This window comes from Tenrec ecaudatus, chromosome 2 (genome assembly GCF_050624435.1).
Source record: "Tenrec ecaudatus isolate mTenEca1 chromosome 2, mTenEca1.hap1, whole genome shotgun sequence".
NCBI classification, from domain to species: domain Eukaryota; kingdom Metazoa; phylum Chordata; class Mammalia; order Afrosoricida; family Tenrecidae; genus Tenrec; species Tenrec ecaudatus.
The window spans coordinates 81,029,339-81,052,247 of NC_134531.1; the positions used below are offsets into that span (position 1 = coordinate 81,029,339).

The following is a 22,909-nucleotide window of genomic DNA, read 5'->3' on the forward strand; positions in this document are numbered from 1 at the left end:
GCAGGTGGAGAGGGTTACATGTCAGGGTGCTGATCCCAAGCTGGTCGGAGTCACCAGTCACTCCTCAGGATAAGGCTTTCAACTCCTGTAAAAGTTAAGTCTCAGAAACCCACGCGGGCAGTTCGACCCTGCCCGAGTCCAAATCGCCTGGAGGCAGGGAGTTGTTGCAGTTGTACACGTCACTTACTGCAGGAACCAGAAGCGGCAATGAGGGTGCCTGGCCTATCTGTTAGAGACGGACCTGGCAGAGGTTCCTACCTATGCTTTAGGAAAGAACACAAATAAGGAAGCAAACCTTTCCTCCGAATCAGAGCCACTTCAAGTTCACAGAAAGAGCTGCTTCCTTGCCAAACCCTGGCCTCATACTGGCAGGCTGGCATCTCGTCTGTGGAGTGGTTTAGGGAGAGGGTTTAATATTTGTGAGGCACAGTGTAGTTTTACCACGGCCTCGCATAGAAGGAGCATTGCGATTTTTCACAGAGGGTAATTCATAGATATGTTATGGACTGCAGCCTTGTCTCCACCAGGTGTTTTAAATGGAGAAAGATGAAAGCAAAGTGGCTTTTGTTTTAAACTACTAAATAAGAGAAAAAGTAGCCTAATTTTAACATGAGCCTCAACATGTGACCTTATATCAAGTCTTCCTAATAGTTCGGGATTTACTTAACACTCAGAAAGTTTCGATTCCCAATGTTGGAAAGGCTCCGTTTACCTCAGACACAAATCCCTCGGTTGTTCTAAGATTCCTGAATTTAATGTGTCCTAATCAGTTAGGTGTCTTCTTTCCAAAAGCAATGATTTTAGGGCTTCGAGATTTAGGATTCCCCCAAATAGGGTTGGATTCTGCATATAATCAATTTCATTTCAGTTCTTTTGTGAAACTTTTCATTCTCATTTGGCTACCTGAATCTTTTGAAACATAAGCAATTCCAACCAAGTATACAAATGACAGCCATAAGTGATTAATGTACACATACAACTACCAAATAATCCTACAAAATGAACTATGTCATCCCAATTGTGTCCAACTGTTTGTATTTAGGAAATATACTTTAAACTGTTCCCCTAGGTTTCCCCTTTAGCCTCTCCTTTTAGCTGCTAGGAGTGTTTATTTTATTTGTGTTTTAGTAAGAAATGTGTAATAAAAACTTGGGGTTTCATTTTTGGCCAGGTGATTGTATTTGGGTTTGTTTGTATCCAGTAGAGTTTAATCCATGTGTTGCTTTTCTTCAAGTATAGTTTAAAGGAGTACAATTGGAAGGTGTATTTGGAAAAGGCATGTTAATGTAGCAGAAGAGTCTACAGTGCACACTTTCGAAGAAAACCAGTTTCTAAGTGGTAAAAGGCAATAATAATTCAAATGATGGTAACCAGCCAGTCTGCTAAAAGTATGCATGTTTTGTGTACCCATCATTTCACATGAACTAACCCCGTTTAAAAGAATACATTTTCCATTCACTGTGCACATGTGCAATCATTTTTGACTAAAATCAATTGCCATTATCATGCCAACTAAATCTGCAGTAGAATATATTAGTTGCCAGATAACGTGGGAAGTATTGTTTATAAATAATGCTGATTGAATTTCAGAAAAGAATAGATGCGACTTGTAACAATTTGTCATAATATCAAGAAACACTCCAAAGAGTAAAGCTAATGTTAATTTGTATCTCTAAGTTACTATGGTAAAGCTTTTTGATGGTAGCAGACAGCGGCATTGTTTTTGTTTGGGCTAAAATTCTTTGACACCTTAGCGATGAGCCTAATCACTTCCTTATTTTCCTGATCACCATAGGACCTGATCATTGCAAAATCAACCCATGCCTTAACGGAGGCACCTGCTATCCAACGGACACTTCTTACGTGTGCACCTGTGTGCCAGGATACAGCGGGGACCAGTGTGAACTCGGTAAGATGGTCTTGGCCGAAGGAGTGCGGTTCTTTCCCAGATTGCTTTTATTCTGCTTGACTCAGTCAGAGGAGCTCAGAGGTGAGTGACCTGTTAACAAATGAACTGAAGGCCTGAACCTAATTGGACGAGGAGCCACGACATGGGCACAGATGTTTACTACTCATATGCATGGGATCCAGTGGGCTTACCAAGGTCAGCCATTTATTTGTGAAGTTTTACAGCTAGATTTTTCAAATGTAAAGACACTGACAAACGGACTAGATCTATGCCCCAAATTTATTTATAGTCAAAAATAACTGATCCAAATAATGTTTTTCTCAGAATACTATGTTTAAAAATTAAGTAGCTTAGTCCTCCAGTTTTGGGATAACTTGTTCTTCTGTGCAATGTCAGGAAAAACCCTCCCCTCGCCCACATCCTCCTCCTCCCCCCCACATCCTCTCACCTCTCAATAAAACCATTTTGCTCTGAGAAAGTTTTTGGTAAAGAAATGGAGTATACTATCCAGGTGCTCATTTTAGAGATGACATGAAGGTTTGTTTTGAATGATTGAGTAAAACATCCTCTGATAACACTAGATTATGCCAAGATATTCAGATCAAATCCTCAAAATCAGGCTTAAAGATCACTTAAAAAATTCATCATTACTGAGTTCAACTTTTGTGTCAATTACTAAGGGCTTAGGTATACTGATAGGTAATAATTAAGGAATACTTTATACTTTAAAATATCCAATTTAAAAGTATAAAAATATCCAACTGGTCCCTTTATGTTTATTATTAATAAACAAAAACCAATTTAATGACAGAAACCATTTTAAAACAATTAAAATTATATATGAAAAGTGCTTGAACGTGTTCATGAAAAAATTCCAATATTTTTCAATGCTATTTTTCCACAGGATTTTGAAAAATGAGAATGTTCATGCATTGTCAAGAATATAATCAATGCCATTTTCAATTTGGGTAGATTTGGTTAAATGCTGAGTCACTCATCATAGGAAATCCAGTCAATGTATCTTTACTTTAGCCATGTGTGCATGAGTATGTATGCACCTGTGTACATATAGAGTGACATCTACATCAATGTGTATGTATAGCTATGTGACTATGCACTTTCATATAGATAATATAGCGCATAAGGAGCACAGCTATGGGTACTTATTAGACATTAGCAACCACCTCATGAGCTTGGTTTCCTGTGTTTGACGGCTTAGGACCGCATCTCCTGGACATCTCAATCAATCGGTATAATGTACCAACTGCTGTCTGGTTAGTTTGAGTCATAGCAACCCCAAAATACAAAGTCAAACTTCCCCTTTGGGTCCCCAAGGCCACGAATCTTTACGGAGCGGAAAGCTTCATCTTTTGCTACTAAGGGACAGGAGGGATCAAACTACGATCTTGCAGTTAGCAGCCCAATGAGTAGCTCACTGTGCCCACAACTCTCTTTTGCATTTTACCTTTAATAATGTACAATTGCATGTTCATTTCAGATTTTAAAAAGAAAATCAATCAAACATAAAGTTAAATAAAGGGTCTTGGTAGTGCAATGGTCTAGTGCTTGCCCGCTAATCAGAAGGTAGACTGAACTCCCCAGCGAGTCTCCAGGAGAAAAAAAGAGTCAGTCTGCTCGTGTAAAGATGAGAGTCTAAGCTGCATTTAAATTGAGGCTTCTTATCACTGCGTATATACTTTTATACACTGGAAAGGGCAACTTAAAGAAAATGTGTCCATTGGCATTAAACCTAGTGATTAGAAATATTTTCTAGCTTTATAATTTAAGAGGTAGGACATAAATATTTGTGCTTCAAGCTTCTGATGCCACTGATTGTTAGAATCAAGAGTTCAGCATCATTCAGTGATTTCCATTTGTGTAAGTAAAACACATTCCACATCACACAACTTGCAAACAAACAAGAAAAAGTTACAGTCTAGGAAAACCCTGTGGAGAAGCTCTGTGTTATATAGGCTCACCGAGTTCGAAGTGACTAGAAGACGTACTCCAATAGATAGAGATACCGGTAGAGACAGACATGGGGGACGCATACTCCAATAGATAGAGATAGAGATAGACATGGAGGACACATACTCCAATAGATAGAGATACAGATACAGATAGAGACAGACATGGGAGGACACATACTCCAATAGAGATAGAGATAGAGATAGAGATAGAGATAGAGATAGAGATAGAGACAGACATGGGGGACGCATACTCCAATATAGATAGAGATAGAGACAGACATGGGAGGACACATACTCCATTGCAGATAGAGATAGAGACAGACATGGGAGGACACATACTCTAATAGAGATATAGATAGAGATAGACGTGGGGGTCACATACTCCAATAGATAGAGCCTTTGAGTTGACTGTCATGTGACCTTATGTGCAATGTGTTAGGCTGGGTTGACTAGAGAAACAAATCCAGTGACACTCTTACACGTTACGTATAAGAGAGAGCTTTCTATCAAGAACTAATTATATTTTGAGAAAACATCCCAGTCTAATATAACTCAAGTCCATAAGTGCAGTATTAGTCTACACGTCCCTCTTTAGACTCATTAGTGACAAGCAGTGATGAAGAATGCAGGGATCCCACAGGTCAGGGGGTGCAGTCGTGTGGATCCGATGGCAGTGGGAGCATCAGGGCTCAGTTGCCTGGCAGCAGGAAGGTGAAGGCAGAGAGAGAGAAGGGGCGGTTCCCAGGACCCTCCTGATGAGAAGGCCCTGCTCACAAGGAGGCACCATCAGGCTCTGTGACCTTATTGACAGGTTGAATACCACCCTTTCCCTTTTATATATTTTCAAGTTAACATGGAATTATGTAACTACCACATGCGGCATAAGAAAAGTTGCTTGATTCTGAGTTGGCTTTAAAGTCACTGACATATTTGAGCCCATTGTGGTGGCTCCTGTGCTGACCCATCTCACCACGTGTTTCCATTGTCTTTCCTGGCCCTCTGCTGTACCAAACATGCTGTCCTCGTCCAGCAAACGATCCCTTCTGAGGATGTGTCCAAAGCACGTGAGTTGGACAGTGTTCTGTTGTGGCTCATAGCTTTTCATTGGCTGATTTTTCAGAAAGACATCGCCAGCACTTCTTCCTAGTTGGCCTCAGTCTGCTGAATCCTGACCACCCATTGTGACTCCCCTGGTGAATGAAATCGTGGCAAAACTTCACCATCACAGCCACACATTTAAGCGAAGGAAGGACAATTGACAATACAGTGTAGGAATTGTGTTTAGTATAAATGGGTTTAAAATATTGAATGGGACTCAAAATATACTAAAACATTCTTTATAAATATTTTAATTGTATCTGAAAACATAACTGAGTGTCCTGTGCTTTTCTGGAAACCCTACACTCAGCAGAATGTTTGGTTCTTCTTGAAATTAGTGTTATGGCCTTTTGTGATTTATTGCAGATTTTGACGAGTGTCACTCAAACCCCTGTCGGAATGGAGCCACATGCATCGATGGTTTAAATACTTTCTCATGTCTCTGCCTTCCAAGCTATGTTGGCGCACTCTGTGAACAAGGTAAGCATATTTGTGAAATAAAGATTCTTGATACTCTAAACAGTGCTTCTTCAGAACACTATTTTGTCATAATGAACTAGATAAATATAGCCATATTGCCCTTAGTACAAATTTCTTTTCTATAAAGGAAATTCTCTGGTTATTTGATGAGAAGGAGCCGATATTGTTGTTAGAATGTTAACCCTGACTTGGCAAACACTATGTGAAAGGCATCTATGTTTTCTAAAGAAAAGACGGGTCTATCTTCATGATGTCTTGAATCTTTTGGTCCCTGCTGTTTGCATTTTCTGGTCACCCAGAGGATGTATTTTAGGTGGTTAATGGTAAAATTTCTTAGTCCATCAACTAGAAATAGATCACACGCTCAGCACACTCACCCTTGGAATTGTCAAGTTCCTCTACTTGAAGTCAGATAGGGGTTTGGCTTTCATAAAAGTGCTCAGTGCCAGTCTTCCATTTCACCAGGCAAAAAGAAAGTGTATTAGACGCTTAGACACATCAGTCTGGCCCCAAGCTCTGCTTCTCAGTGCTCATTTGAACCTCCCCACAATTAAAGCAAAGTTAAATGAAGGGTATCTTGAATTGCCGTTTGAGGGGAATGGGTGACTGCGGAGCTTTTAGGGTCGCTTTCCCTCGCATCTTTATTGAATAGGTTGAGTCTGTTTGTTTTACCACTTTATGTGCAAAATATGAAAATAAATCAGACAGGATCCTCTCCATTCATTAAAGAAAGCAAAAGTGAGACAGCTGAGACATTTGAATATGTTTAAATGGTTCTGGTTCCCCTGGTTCTCAACTACAAGGACTAATTAAAAAATCATTTGTTCAAGTATTTATTGGGCACCAACTGTCTTCCCAGTACTAGTGGTCCTTGGCACTGGGAACAGAGTTCTGAACAAGACAGCCACAGGTCCTTGCTCTGTGGGACTGACAGCCTAACGACTCAGATAACTCTTGACAAACATGTAAAGCATTACTACTTCAGACATTGAGGTTTGTCTTGTGCTTCATTGGTTGGCCACAGAGTGCGATCTTAGTTTCATAAGTGAAGCAGGTCAGGCGTTAGGCTCCAAGAGGAAAGGTGACAGGTTCAGGGTTATAGGACTGGGGAATGTTAGCAGTAATAAAAACACAACATAACCAAACTCACAACTCATGGCAACCCCATACAATGGGCGAGAATGGCCTCTGTGGGTTTCTGAGACTGTCACTTTACGGAGTAGCAAGTCTCCTCTTTCTCCCTATGAATGGCAGTGTGGTTTTAAACTGCTGACTCTGTGGCTAACAGCCCAGTGGATAACCACCAGGCTACCAGGCCTCCCTAAAAGTAGGAAAAGTGAACCTAAGTGGCCGAACCCCATAGCCTCTAGTTGTCTCGGGATTTTTACCCCAGGAACTCTCTAGGACAGCGGTTTGCAACCTGTGGGTCATGATCCCTTTGGGAGTCAAACAACCTTTTCACAGGGTTGCTCAATTCATAACAGTAGCAAAATAACAGTTCTGAAGTAGCAACAAAAATAATTTTATGGTTGGGGGGTCACCACAACATGAGGAACCGTCTGAAAGGGTCACAGCATTAGGACGGTGGAGAACCCCTGCTCTAGGGAGTTCTAACTATGCAAATGAATAAGCACTTAGTTCCTCAAGTAAAGTTGGTGGTTGAAACCCCCACTTGTTGGTCTCTTAGAGAAAGGCCCGACAGTCTGCTTCCATAAGGTGACAGCCAGGAAAATGCCATGGGACAGTTCTACTCTGTCACACTGGACGGCTGTGAGTTGAAATTCAATCTGCAGCACATGGGCAACAGAGACACCCTTCTGGATAAAGCATTTTATTCATATATACATCAGATGAATTAAGAGAGAGCTAACAGAACGCTAAAGGGATTTAGGGGTCAGTTGCTTTTTCTTTTCCCTCTTTCAAAAACCATGGTTTTTGAAACACTGTCAATTTTCTCCTTCATTTTGCGTGTCACCTAACATTCAGGTATGTTCTATGTCATCTTAAAACAAGTTTGGCATTCATCCACATAATCTGCTAGGGAACAACTTAGCCCAGTGTGTTTATCAGCTGCAGCTGCACTCTTGTGATTTCCTGCCAGGATTCTGAAAGAGTCCCCCCTCCTTTTCTCAGGTTGCCTAAGAACAAATGTTTTCTTCATTAACAGCAGCATTGTTGTCTAAACAGTATTCTGTCCAAATTTCGCCGATGACTGTGTCCTTGTTTCTTCAGCTGCCCTTTTCTGTGCCTTAGTCAGTTCCCAGCCCTCAAGAACTCGAGCCAAGAGAGCACATTTTTTGGTAGAACAGAAACAGAGAGCCAATCTGAGCAAGGATCTGGGATTAGCAGAGAGGGAGTTTTGAACTCACAGGTTATCCTGTGCCAAAGCCAGCGATTGAATGTGCCAGTGAGAAGCATCAATGTGTCGATAGAACACATAACGCTTGACAGCTACGTGTCAAAAACCAAAGTGAAGCCCATGGTGGTCCAGTTGAAGCGGCCCTATCTTGGGTTTTCCAGGCTGTAAATCATCATTGAAGCTGTTAGCTTCATTTTGGGGGCACGCAGTGGAAGCTGGGTTTGAACCACTGACCTTGCTAACATTAGCAGCCCTGAGCTTTGTCCACAAACACCACTGGCTCTCTGCAGCTACCTGCTAGAAGAGTTGAAGACATTGCCTTGTACAGAAGAAAGGGGAGAGTTTAACTGCTGTAGTGACAGAGACAAGGTGTGGTCACCCAGAAAGGCGTCATAGCAACGACGTGGTCCCCAATCGCAATTTTCTGATTCTCATCCTTTTCCTATAAGAGGAGAACCATCTGAGGGCGATCTTAATAATGAGAAACTGCAAGGACCACAAGGCACTGCTGTGAATCAGCCCTGTCTCCCATGACAGTGAGCTCGGTGTAAGCTTATAATCGGTTCAATGTACTTACTTTTTCAGGAGAAAATGCAATGTTAATGCACGTTAGGAAAGTCAAAATTATTTCCATTGGTCATTGTCCAGTGTTTCTAGTTTAACCCCACCTGTGAATGGGTGAGTCTGGGGGAAGATCACTAGTGAGATTGAAGTGTAATGGGCAAGGCTGCTTTATTTGTGAAAAACACAGGAAAAATAAAGATTGTATCACTGAATCTAGAAAGTATAACCGAAGCTTTTTGCCACTGTGGAATTTTAGTATATATATATTTAATAAAAAATAGATGTTTAATTTAAAATATATATGAAGCTTTCGTCTCAACAAGACACTGATCATACTGTGCTTGTGGTGAACGAAAAGACCAGAACCTTGCACGCGGGGGTGGGGGGAGGTGGGAGGGGGAGGGGGAGGGTATCTTAACGTGGCTGGACGGCATTCTTCATATATTGGAAAGGAAACAGCACATCCCTTTTTGTTTGGCTTGTTTGTCCACCTGGGTGCTTCTGCACTGGGTTGCCTTCCTTTGGAGAGAAGGCACACAGTCCGAGCTCCATCCCGCTTGAACTGCCTCCTCCTGATTGTTTTTTCTCCCACTGTCAATCTTAGTGCAGAAAAGCCTTTGCTCCCCCAGTTGCCCTCCTGGGAAACGGGAAAGAAGGACTTCCTAGCCTTTGAAGTCCTTAAGCAAACAGCGTTCATCGTCCTACTATCCGTTCATCGTCCTACTATCCGTTCATCGTCCTACTATCCGTTCATCGTCCTACTATCCGTTCATCGTCCTACTGTCCGGGAGTTCTTCTCCTCATTCCAATGGTTCTCTTTAGAAAGGAAGGCTTGTTGGTTGGAGTGAGGCCCACTTGCTTCAAAAGGAGGCCAGCAGACACCACGGCCCAACAGGTTCCGGCGGGTCACTGCCCGCTCCTCTGTGCTGTCGCGCTGGCTGTCCTGAGGACAGGGCAGTTAGGCCAGGGAAAACCCCAGGCTTTTTCTGCCCAGAGACTCACAGCCACACACTTGTCAGGAGGGAGTTGGAGTCTCTCCGGAACCATGTCTTTGTCCTCGGGGAGATTGTCCCCAAGTTGTAGGATTCGGTTCCCCGAGGGGCATCGCATAGAGCTTGACCGGGCCCTTCCCCGTGAGTGTAATGCGCCCGTGCGCTCCCTCCGCAGACACGGAGACGTGCGACTACGGCTGGCGCAAGTTCCAAGGGCAATGCTACAAGTACTTCGCGCACCGCCGCACGTGGGACGCTGCCGAGCGCGAGTGCCGCCTGCAGGGCGCCCATCTCACCAGCATCCTGTCGCACGAGGAACAAATGTTTGTGAATCGTACGTACCGCGTGCACGCGTGTTTTCGGATTGTCCCCACCTTCCCCTGTTTGCCTGTGCTCAACCGAAGGGGAGCAGCTTGCCTGACCAGGACTCATTTTATTGAAATCCCGCAACTGGGAACAATTTGAACTCTGCCCACGCTCTGAGCTCTGCATTTCGGGACCCATTCAGCTACAATGTCAGGGAGTTTCCACAAGTCCGTGGAAAAGCCGAATCAAGAGATGACGGAATTTGAATATTGTATCACAGAGACTGTAACTATTCCTTGGTCGGCTGGCAATAATACGTGGGATGGTATGCTATACACCAACCACTGCCGTAGAGCAGACTTGAACGCATGGCCATTCTCGTGCACAGACTAAAGTGCTCCCCACAGGTCCCCAGCCTGTAAACAGTCCCAAGAGCAGACAGACGTGGCGCTGGTGGACCCAAATACTGACCTCATGGGGAGGCGTCCCAAATGTAACCCACCTACCACAGGGCTCCCTGGCAAGTTTCTAGGTTCAATCAAATAAAATTGCTGTTAGTTAATTATTTCTTGACCAAGGAATTATTTTATGATCTCTGTGACAAATAAGCTCCTCTTTTAAGGAGATGACATATTACAGCTATTTTGGTGTTAACTAGAATTGAATTATTTACAGCATCCAAAGCTTATCTTCTGCATAGATTAGTTCTCACCCAGGTTTCTAATTATTTTAAGTCTTAGAACGCTGGCCTCATATGAAGAAAACAAATGAGGTTGGACGCTAACAAAACCTGATACAAAGCTGCTTTAAAATTTCTGCGTTTAGACTCACCACCAAAATATAAAATTAGCAAGTTAAATTTCTAGCAAAGAGGAGGACAGCTAATTTTTACACAGCAAACATGTACGTGTTCTTTGTGCAGAAGCCTTCTTTGCTGAGCTGTTACATACATGCCCATGGTGCTGGCTGCCTTCCGGATGTTTGATTGTGTAATCACCTTGTTGCATGGGATCCTCACCAGTGACTCATCTCGTAGTCAAAGGGTGATTGTCTGTTGATGTAGTTGGGTAATTGTACAGAACTCTCTGGCCTAGGTGTTCCCTGCTTTGAGTACTTTGAGAAGAAACATGTGCCATCCAAAAGACAGGCCAACGTGGGTAGATCTAGCACCTTTTATTGGCTTATTGGATTTCTGCCAGTGGCACAGCTTAGCTAAAAAGTCAATGGAAAAATCCTATCATGAATTAGGATCGGTGAAAGTACTTATTATTATAAACAAAAGGGAAATAGTTGTCTGTGTTGGATATTCTAATGTACTACACTGTGTTTGTAAATTGGATTTTTTTTTTAAAAAACCACCTAAGACAGAAGAAGAAAATATAGGTTCATGATGTGAGGATGTGTGTGTGTGTGTGTGTGTGTGTGTGTGTGTGGGGCGGTGTTGTTTTTAGTTGCTTCTAAAATTCTGCCTGAGATGAGGAAGCACGATTCATCTGGACAATAATTCTCTTTGGTATGTGTCCCTCCTGTGGTCACGCTGTCTGTGTTGCCTTCCGTCCCTTAGGTGTGGGCCACGATTATCAGTGGATTGGTCTCAATGACAAGATGTTTGAGCATGACTTCCGCTGGACCGATGGCAGCACACTGGTGAGATGCGGATGAACACGAGACGGATGTGGGGAAACCTGGGATTGTGTGATGCCAGGGGATGTCTCAGGAGAGTGCAGTCGACTCAGTGAACCTGGGAAGGGCTGGTGGGAATGGTGTCCTGGGCAAATTGATCCAACTCCTAGTGTTCTGGTCATGAGAGCTCTCTTACAAGAGGTGAGTATCAGGTTTCCATTGAGCTAGGAAAGCGGATCAGCAGCAAAAGTGCCCAGGGCTGCCGTTCAGCTGTCCATCTCTACAGCTTCAGAGCGAAAGGCAAGCAATGCGGAGCAGAGTGTGCTTTTTCAATTCATGTTCTTTTGTCACCTCGTTTTCCTTCTTCAGTAATTGAACTAAACATTTACTAGAAGGAGGCATGGTTTGTTTTTATTCAAACAAAAACACTCATTTGTTCATCGTAAAGAGTATTGATTAACGATCGCTTGTGCATGTCCTTACGTTCCAAATATGTATTGTACACATGCGTGTGACGGAGAAACGTTGTGGGAACACGCTATTACCTTGGGATTCCATTTTTTCCAATGAGCCTTTTGTGAACCATCCTCAGACACCGCGTGCATGCACACACACACACACACACACACACTTCTACACATAGATATAATTTGTTTTCCTCTAAGAAAGCAGTGATTTAGTAACACTAGTCCAAGTGGGATTGCCTATTCTCATTGGTTCTCAGGGCTGGTTGTTCACTATGATCACCGGGAAGCATAATGAAAAAATAAGAACCCCCCAAAAAACAAACAAACAAAACACTACTACTTGGGTCTCGGACCAGATTTATGAAAATAAAATCTCTAGGAGATGGGATTTAGGGAGCTGTGTTTTTTGAGTGTTCCCAGAGTGATTCTAAAATGTAGCTACATTTGGGATCTGCTGGACCGACATCTAATTCCAGATGAACTATTCCATTCAACGCATTGCCACCGAGTGCTGTCCAAGTCCCGATGACCCGAGACTGGCTTTGCACAGCTATGCGTCATAATGGCTCAGACAGCCCACTTCTCCCACAGACAGACTGTTGAGTTCAAACAGCTTCAAGGGTAGAAATGAACAAAAAACAAAAGTTTCAAGCATCGCCCCTTCCCCTCCTCCCTTTGAGAACTACTGTAGTGCATTTATTTCATTCAGTACCTGTCTCAACCTGGACTTGATGAATTACCTGCTTTGATCTGCATTTAGTTAATTTAATCAAATGTTAGGTTTGTTTGAGAGTATATGTCAAAGTAATCTCTCCTTCTGGAAACTTTATCCAGGGAACCCTCACTGTGCTCTTAGGGTCATTGGTGTGGCTTAGCTCTTAGAGTCTGCTCATCTGGTCTCATGATTAACTATCTTCTTTTTAATAACCTCCACTGGGTGGGGGGGGGGGAAGGGTTTTTGAGAGCCTAACATGTGCTGGTCACTTAAATTAGCTATTTGAATTCAAGACTGTCTTCAAAGTACATTATTTCTGGCTGGTACCTTCTTGAATTTAAAAGAGTATCCTTACCCTCTCTTTCTTTTTAAAAATTTCACTTTATTTTTTATGAAAACATACACAGCAAGATATATTTCACAACAGTGATTTCTACTTGTATAGTTTAATTACATCGATTCCTTTCTTCAAGTTGTGCAGTGGTTCTCTTTTCCAAATTATTCCACCACCATTAAGATAAACTTCCTGCCCCATCAGCTTCTCATCTTTCAAGTGGCTGTTGTGAGTTACGTTTTCCTTTGAATGACCTAATCTAAAACCTGTCTCTGGTTCTCATCTTACTCTTTACCTGCAAGTAGCATTATTTGTTTTGCTAGTTGTAAAAAAATGAAATAAAGTAGATGGTCTTTAAAATAAGATTCTGCTGTGGGACTTTAACTAGAGCCTTCAATGCAATAGTCTTCCTATTGGCGAATTGTTCTAGCTAAATGATGTCTCTGCACTTGATGCATCTTTAATTTTGCCCTATGTAAGGGAGACGTTTCAAAGACAACTATAGTTGTTGGTGTGCTAAAAGTCCTTATATATCAATTTAAAATAGGCAAGTTGGTTTTTGTTAACTTGATTTGAAAGTGAATATCAAAATTAAATGATTTTTCTGTGAATTAAAGTTAAGCTATTTTAATATTTCTTTTAATGCATTCATTACACAGTAGTCATTGAATGAGTTCTCCCTTGTTGAATGCATTCATTCATTCTTGTTGGGTAACTCGGGTTTCTCACTCATTATCATTAAGTCCATATCACTTGCAGCGAGACTGTAGGACAGGGTAGAACTCCCGGGTGGGGGTCCAAGACTGTAACTCTTTCTTTATGAGAGTAGAAAGGCTCGTGCTTTTCCTGAATTGGGTTTCTAAGGTACCTAATAGTCTGTTATTAAGTCTTCATTCTACCATCTTTTCTTTATAAATAGTCCTGTGAAAAATCCAGGCCTTGGTGGTTCCCAGACTGCATCGCAGAAATGATAGGGATGCCCCAGGATTCGGGTGGTCAATTCTAGGTGGCCCTAATTTCCTTTAGCGTATAGAGAATGGCCGGGTTCCTATGTGGTCCAGCCCAGAGCCTACAAAAGCTGCCTTTGGCCAGGTGGAGTGTATGAAAAGCAAGCCGTTCTCTACTTACTGATGTGATGGAGCCAAATCGCAGTCTGCTTCCCATCTGTAGCTGGTTATATAGCATTTCTTTGTTTGTTTTCATTCTGAGAGTTTATGTGCATTTCTAGATGTTTACTCTGGTTTCCCCATTAGCAGTTAAGCTCTTCAAAGGAATGCTTATTTTTTGCTGTTTTAATTTCTCACAGTGTCTAGGATGAGGCTGTGTACTCCCTGAGAACTTGGTTAATAGGACTGAATGGTGACATGGCTGGCACTATAATTGTTTGTAAAAATCTTAGAGAATTTGTCTTTCTTCTCAGGTGCTGTACAGGCGAGCTTGGCTCATTAGGTAACCCTCTTCCTCTTTGTAAAAACAACTCTTGCTTGCCTGGATGCATTATGGTTTAGTGGAGGCACACAAATGCTGTAGAGCTCTGGTTCTCAACCTTCCCAAGGCCGCGACCCTTTCATACAGTTCCTCGGGTTGTGGTGATTCCCCCCCACCCCCAAACCATAAAATTTTTTTGTTGGTACTTCATAACTGTCACTTTGCTACTGTTATGAATCGGGTGACCCCTGCAAAAGGGTCCTTCGACTCCCAAAGGGGTCGTGACCCACAGGTTGAGAACTGCTACTATAAAGCCTATTTCATAATCTCGGCAGATCCAAAACTTTGTAAATGAATGAGAATTGCATTTTGTCAAAAGAGAAAAAAGCACCCTTTCTCTGAAATGCTCATGTTCACTTACGAGGCAACATAAATGAGCATATTCGTTTAAATAAATACACGCTTTTAATTGGAGCCCATGGCTTGTGGAGCAGGAACTACATGAGGGTAGCAGATGAAATAAACAAGCAGAGCTTATCAAAGAAATGACACCAGTAAAGTCCTAAGGGAAACAAACACCCGGGCAAGCCCTCGGTTCCTTCTTCACTCACTCTTTGAGTAGAATAAAATTGTGCTAAGGAGTGTCCCTTCCCTTTGAACATTTCGGAACAGAAGTGACCATCTGCCCCATGGCCTGTCTCCCTCCCATCCGACTGATCTCCATCCCACTTCCCCGCTTTTGTGGGCACCCTTTCCTCCAGCCCCTTCCCTTTGGAGAAAGCCTAGGTGTCTCTAAGCTCCTTTGTAGTTCTTTCTTCAGCCACCATCCCTGTAACTGGTTCCATATGTGTGCTGCTTTTGAATAAAATAGTTCCCCTTTGTCTCACTGTTTACTCCAAGTTTTGTGTCTTTGAAAATATCCCTAACAGTTAGGAAACTCTTCATGTGCAGAGCACTATCTGATTACACTTGGAAACGGGGTTCACTTGACTATGCAATTTTAAGAACTTTGTTTGTATTTTAAAGTGATTTCTCCCATCCCTCCCCTTCCTTCCATGTCTTGTTTGAAAGGTTTACTAAAGCTTATCCTTCTTGGGAGGTAGAGAGGCATTCAAACAGAAAGGGCCTTTGATATTTACAAAATACTGCCCTTTGCTCCGCAGTCTTACAACTCAGTTAAAAAACTTAGTTTATATTAGGCCTTCATTCAATCATTTCTTTTATTAGAATAAACTTTGCTTTTAAAAATTTTGCAGCCTAATTAGATCATATTCAATATGATTATTCTTGATGGCTAGACTTAAGCAATTATAAAAGCTTGGATAAATTATTGAGGTTGCTTGAAAGAGCTCTATAAATTGCCCTTACTCCTCAGACTCTGATGGACTCATTCCACATGATTGGCCTCATTGTAGGATGTTGATGTCATTGCTAAAAGGCCAGACTCTTGTCTTTATTATCTTTTCAAACTGCATTATTTTCCCCCATTACTTACTTGGGGTATTTTCCCAAAAAATGTCACAAGAGCGCACTCATGAATGCCGTGGATTCTAGCCTAACCCTGCGCTGTGCATCGAGGTAGTTTCTCTGAACACATTTTAGTTTTCACTCTGTCACGTCCTTCTACTAACAGTTGTCCTTTAACTTGACCATTGATCGCCAACGGTGAAATGCATCTAGTGCTTTATAAGAAACTCTCCCAAGTGACTTCAACAGGGAATGGTTTTACTTGTCACTCAAGTAATTCTTCAAAGGCACCACTGAACCCTCCAGGTTAAATGCACATTACAGCTAGAATGCATAAACAGATGTGTCTTATTTTGCTTCTGTATTTTAACTTTCCTTTAAGCTGTTGATGAATGGGGTGACTATCCAATGTCTCCTTCCCCCAGATGTTTGCTAGCCCCAGTGCCTTCCCTTCCCTTCAGTATAAATTCTTTAATGCATTTCCATTGTCTTCGGTTAATCGTTACATAGGACACAAAGCCTTTTATACCCTGCTTCCTGGGCACCAAATCCTATCTCCTGCCACTCCCTAAAATACAGCATCTCAGAATGCTTATCTTTCTTGAGATTAGCCATCATCTCTCACTTCTATGGGGGTTTCTGCCTCTAATTTCACTTAATAATGTGCCTTTCTTATCCAACAGTCTCCTCCTTCCAGGCCTCCCTGGTTGGGTCTGATAAAGGGCTCCCCCCTTGTGTGTCTGCAGCCTCCCCTTCTAAGACCTCAGGGGGTTGACTTTCTAACATTTAGCCTCCTCAGGAGAGATTCACTCCCATCTCTACTTCTCCATCCCCTAGCAAAGTGGCTTACCCAAGTCGATTCTTCACATGCCTGTGGTGATCAGTTCACACCCATTGCTAGGTTGATTCACTGCTGTCTTTTGAACTCAGAAGTGATCACACAAACACTTACTGGCCTAATCTCTTTGAGATAATTTTGGGTTAAATAAATGAAAAATAAATAAAGAAAGTTGTACCCCTATGAAAGGAGAAATGGACGTTTTAACCTGGGTAGTATAAAACATTTGGCGGGCTTGCTTTCAAATATACACAAGAAGAAGAAAAAAGTTCCTGAAAGAATAAAAATGCACAGCTGAGTATTATGCGCTTCCCAAAGTCTGTGACCCAGAGGAAACACAAATCCCACTGGAAGCGCCACAGTCCTGTCCACAAGTCGCCCCGAAACAACACGAGTGTTGGAAAGGAAAACTGGACAACACACTTGCTAATAATCTTTGTTGCCCTTCTGTGTCTGAAAAATTTCAGAGCATGTTTTCCCTGAAACTTTCAGAAACCCTGCTGCTCAGATTTTGAAGGAAGTTTTTGTTTTATTTATGAAAGATAGGCACAAAACCCATCAATGTAGCTGATAAACAAAAATGACTTTAAAGTCTGGGGAATTAGGAGAAAGGGGTGCAAGTTCTAAACCTTGTTTCATATTTTATAAAGTGTTTGCCCAAGTGTGAATGTGTCGCCTCGGGCGCACAGAGCCCGGAGGACACGGGCGAAGCGGTCGGTGTGCTGCTGCTCACCGTGGAGTCACGGGCTCTGTGCTCAGCACAGCACCCCTGGGCCAGCACCATCCTCACCCGGCTGTGCTGCAGCCGCTGTGTCAGGCATCGCGTTGAGGGTCTTCATCTCTTTTTACTGACTTTCTACGTTACCACGCATGATGCCCTTCTCCAGGGACTGGGCTCGCTTCAAAACATGCCCCAAGTTCATGAGATGAAGTTTGTTCTTTTGGCCACCCGCAATGCTATCAGAACTCTTCACCAGCACCGTGACTCAAGTGCATTCATTTTTCTTTGGTCTTTCCTATTCGTGGTCCAACTTTAGCCTGCACATGACAAGACTTTGGCTGGGGTCAGGCCCACTTTAGTCCTCCAAGAAACGTTTTTGACCATCAACACGTTAAAAGAGGTCTGAGGCATCAGATTTGCCCAATGTGACATGTCATTTGATTTCTTGTCTGCTGCTTCCATCCAAGCACAATGAAATCCTTGACAACTCCAATCTTTCTCTGTTTATCATCACGATGTCTCATGGTCTGCTTGTATGGATTTTGTTTCCTGCTCTTTTGAAAATATCATCTGCATTTGGCAGAAAACAAAGCAAAACATAAACCCCAAGCCCAAACCTTAAGTTTTTCTTTTTCTCCTGAAAGTCTTAGAGAATGTTATAGAAAAACATTGTATAGAAATATTGTGTCAGGCTGTGTTATGGTTTTATCTCTAAATCAGAGACCTCTTCTCTGTGAACAGGTTACAGTGCTTGTCCATTATATTTTATTAACTTAAACCTCACCGTCTTCATTATACTACTAATTCTTCATTTTTAAACATACAGTTTAGAAGGGGAAGCATTTTCACATTCCCTTTTGGAAGTGTCTGATGAAAGAATTAAAGAAAAATTCATCTCTCTCATGTTTAATAGTTTTATTGGTATTTACTTCATATATCGTATAATCTGTTGGCTCGGCCATGTCCAGAAGGGTTGTGAAATTTCACATCAATTTCATAACATCTTCCTCTTTCACTCATTATTGCTAGCTCCTCATTTCCCCCAAGAAACCCTTAACTGCACAGTTTAATTTGATTTGAATTCAGAGACAGCGTCTTTTCCTTCTGTGTGAGACCATCAAGGCCGGGGGTCGTTAGTGAACACAAACCTCTCTCTTCTGTTTGCCTTGAGAGCAGAGCAGGTAGCCAGTGACGAGCCCAGGAGCAAGAACAATAACACGGGGGGCTTCAAACAGTTTGTGGAAACATGGAATGAAGAGATCATGAAATTTTTCCATGAACTTTTTGGAGCCCCCTCATATAATATGTATCTATCACTGGAAAATTATTTCAGATCGTATTATAAAAACAAAAGTCAGAACAAGAACTTTCATCAATGCCGTTGTTCCTTCTCACAGATGATTTTAAAACAGTGCTCATGGGGCTTTAAAAATCATAGACAGGCATTGACACTTCATTGCTAATTCGTTTGAAGACAAGGTATACCCTTGGAATTGGCAAACTAACTCACTAAATAGTTGCATGGGATTTGGCAGTTCCTCTTTGCATTTGGATTGGGAGCACCTGAAGACAGAGGAGCTGCACAAATAAGCGTGGCGTGAGGGCACGCTGGCACCGTTCGTGCTGTGCATGCAACTGCCAGGAGCTGGGAGGGCTCTGCCGGAGGCCCCTGCCTCGCAGTGGGAGTAACTCACATCCTTTGGAAAATGCTGCTGATAATTACTGCTTTGTAGGGCAGTGAGCTCACTCTATTACACAAGATTAGTGCTGTACTCAAGAGCTGGCCAGATCGTCTCCCGCACACAGCTCTGCCAGCTTGGGAAATCATGGGCATATTGCCACTGTAACAACTGTCGGGAGACCCCAAGTTAGTTTTCCTTCCCTTCAGCATATTCATGCTTGTGGGATTGGACGACACTAACACAAACGTCTCTTTCTCCTTTAAAACAAAGCTGCTCTTTTGCTGTTTGCTGTGGGTCCAAGAATTAGCCTGTTGAGCTAAAAGACAACGGCCGAACCACAACCTCCCTTAAACATAAATAAATCAGAACTCAGACCAGAGGGACTGTAAGCAAGTGCAAGGATCAGGAGAGGGAGGTGTCTACCTTGCAGGGGGATCAGTGCCTTGTACAAGTTAACAAAGTTAACTGTAGTCTGCACAGACCACAAATAAATTCCTATCACGTACCAGAGCCACGGGAGTGGGGGAGTCTTTTAAAGTCACCAACTGTTTTAATTTCTGTGATAAGTCACCTCCTTTCAGGTACGCTTGTGGCCCAGACCGGCTCTTCAGCTTTCTCTATTTGGTTGAGAGGGTGGCTTCTTATCAGCATGTGCTTCAAGTGGGTTAGTCACCCTCTGGGCAAGGTGTGCGCTATCGGGCATTTGCTGTTCCCTGGGGTGGTTATCGGCTCACCCTGGCCATGGCCTGCCTTGGGGGTTTGATTTCTAGTCCTGGAAGTACCACAGTGACAAAATTGGTCCTCAGTGATAAAGGGAGTTTGCACAGAGAAAAGCCCACTTTCAGTTCCGGTGTCAGGTTTTTGTGTGGCTAATCTAGACAAGCTTTTACTAAAATAAGTAAATAAACTCACCGGTGGGCGACACCCTACGGGCATATCTTTTAGGAGCATGCCTGTCTGGTTTTGCTTCCCTTGGTTCTTTGAGAACCTCAGGCAGGTGCGAGGTCATCATTAATGTAAACCACGTTCTCACCATTTTCAGTGATAAAATGGAGAAAAGCAAATGCTTGTAGAGGAATATTTTAGTCAGATGAATGCTGATTATACTCAATAGCCTGCAACAGAATAGGGTGCGATGAAACTGGGAAATCCTGATAAACGGAGCCTCCTAGTGTAGTACTGGGCTCTTTGCATGCCCCCCTCGCAGAAGTGTGAGGACTCATCATAAATGATCCTTTAGTCCCACAGCCACTCCCCACCCCCGCGCCCACAGAGCAGACATATTTCCAAAATTATTTTTTTTTGCCAATAGTGATTTAATTAATAATAAACATAATGATAGATGGCTATCCCCACCTAGTGGTCATCTTATGTTTTGCAGTTCTCAACTTAGGAAATGCCCCCTAGAATTTATGTGGGAATAAATCTGCGACTTAGTACCTGTGGCTTTGAGTTGAAAATATACACATGAATTGCTCGATTCTGTGAAGTCTGAAAGTTACATGTGAAATAAGTTGATTTTCAAGTGCTGTAAGCAGCCAATAATAACTATTTGTCATGTATTCTAATAAAACCCTAGCAACTAAGGGCACCCTGGGGACAAATCTTACCATGTTTTCACCTTATGCACAATGATAGGAGACACCAGAAGAAAAAATTCTTGAAAAACATTCTTGATGACTCTGTAGGCCTTTTGAAGCTTTGTTGGTGAGTATGAGTAGTTGTGAAGGGGAATGAATCTAGAGCAACAACTGAACTATTCAATGAAAAAAAATCAAGTTATAACTTGAAGCTTTGTAAATTCTCCTATCAACCATAATAATGTACCGTGTCATAAAAGGGCTTTCCTTGGCAAGAATGCCTTTATCAGTGGAAAGCATGTGATTATTTCATTGTACTTGGCAAAATCTATAATGGTTTGATAACAGAGTGCATGCTTGGTCAATCAAGACAATAGGAACTACAGTGAATTTTAAAGAATGAAAAGTGACTTCGATTTAAGTTGAACAATTAAGAGCTCCATATGTGTGTGTGTGTAGATGGGTGAGTAGATGGATGATAGACAGCTAGCTGTTCCTTGCCAGTTTTCCTAGTCCCAATGTGCAGTTCCAGCAACACACGAGATATTTCAAAGACCTACAATAAAAAGGATCCTGTGATTTTCCTCAGTCACAAATTTGGACTGTTTCCAAGTGGCTAGCTATTGTCCAAGAACTGGTGGGTTAGCTATCGTGTCTAAATGAAGGGTTCAGTTTCCCCATCTCAAGGGGTTTATTGTGGTTTAATTCTAGCTTTTTACTGTATGTATGATGTGCATTTTTCTCTGTTCTTCAGTGACATACACGCAGGGGCCTCATCAAAGGTCTTGGATTTATCCTACCCTAGGTCCAAGGAGCTTTCATAGATGTAGAAGGGTGTGTGTGTGTGTGTGTGTGTGTGTGTGCGATCAAATTTATGACACACAAAAAGTGAACTTTATCCAGTACCTGTGAAAACTTTTTTTCTGTTCTTTCCTATCTTCACTTCTTAGGATCCAGTAGAAAGAAAAAGAATCCAAGAAACTCTTAGCAGTGTGTCTGACTCGTGAGGAGAACCCAGGCACATGGATTGTTTTGGAAGCTGCTTGACCGAGTTAAGGCAAAGTCCATCTCAGTGGCTGGAGTGTAATAGAGAATGGCTAGTTATTGGCTAAGTTTTGATAGGAGCTGTTGTTCTGAAAACTTGCTAGTCTTAGATGATAAAGGGGAGTTAAACCCAAGACTCTTTGAAATGGGCTGAAAACTCTCTGTAGTAGAGGGTGTATCGTCAGCACTTTGATCTTCTTATTGATACTATCTTCTTTCAAGCCCCTTAAAATCAGTGTGAAAAACCAAGTCCCACCTGGGAATGTTTCATGGAGGGATATGCACGAATAGGGCATTCTTTGGTTCCTGTAACCTCATAGATTGCTTTCACTCTGTGTAAAGATCCATTTCCTAGTATATAAAGTAGCAGACCAGCTAGAACATGGACAGTTCTACCAGCGACGAACACTGCATGGTTTTATTCCCCTTCTTTAGCTGAGCGCAGTTTTCAAACCTGAAAGCATTCAAAGCAACCCCCCTTATGAAAATAATGAAAAAATTCCTTGAAAACTAATCATTTCATTTTTATATAGGATCCTGATTTAATATTAAAATAGAGGCAACTATCCATCATGGCATGAGAGGACAAAATCACCAGCATTTTGTTTTGTTCCTGCTGTGATTGTAGCTCTCTGCAGAGTTGGGTGGGTTGGCACACTCTTCATGGGCATGTCGTGTTTTAAAGGTAAAAGACCAACTTGTCTCTCTGAGGTAGGGCCTCTGAGACACTATCTAATCAGACATTCACCTTGAGAGGGTGTAAGCCCTTCCTGAATTTAATAGCGCATAGATAACTGTCTAAAGCCTCAACCATTCCCCCCACCTCCATGCTGATTAAATCAAGCTGGAGACTTGCAGAGAGCTGAGGAAGAGCAATGTCGCTCTGCTCTGAAAAATACTCTCTGCTACCAAGTTGATTTCAACTCATAGTGACCCTGTAACACTCAAAACTTACTACCATCTGGTCGATGCCAACTCAGTGACCCTATAGAACTGGCCCTGATAGTTTTCAAGACTGTAACACTAAGGGAGTAAACCGTCCTGTGTCTTTCTTTCTCCCTTGAAGCAGGGCTGGTGGTTTCAAACTGTGAACTTTGTAGTTAGCAGCTCAACGGACAACCCTTCTGCTACCGGGCTCCTATAGTGACTGCACAAGACAGCAAGACTGTCCCTGTGGGTTTGCAAGGCTGTTAATTTAAAAAACAAACCATTTTATTAGGAGCTCTTAAAGATATTATAATAATCCATAACCCAATTAGATCAAGCATAATTATACAATTGCTACCACCATCAGTTTCAAAACATTTTCTTTCTTCTTGAACTCTAATATCA

At 42.2% G+C, this 22,909-nt stretch overlaps 1 protein-coding gene across 2 annotated transcripts in view; it reads left to right on the forward strand.

Annotated features, from left to right (window-relative positions):
• The window catches only part of VCAN (versican), a 114,554-nt gene that overhangs the window by 74,400 nt on the left and 17,245 nt on the right, over positions 1-22,909 (forward strand). For both annotated transcript variants that reach the window (XM_075541255.1, XM_075541256.1), the window contains 4 exons: positions 1,796-1,909; positions 5,344-5,457; positions 9,548-9,706; positions 11,243-11,325. In XM_075541255.1, the coding sequence (XP_075397370.1) occupies positions 1,796-1,909; positions 5,344-5,457; positions 9,548-9,706; positions 11,243-11,325 (470 nt within the window). The remainder of the gene's footprint in view (positions 1-1,795; positions 1,910-5,343; positions 5,458-9,547; positions 9,707-11,242; positions 11,326-22,909) is intronic.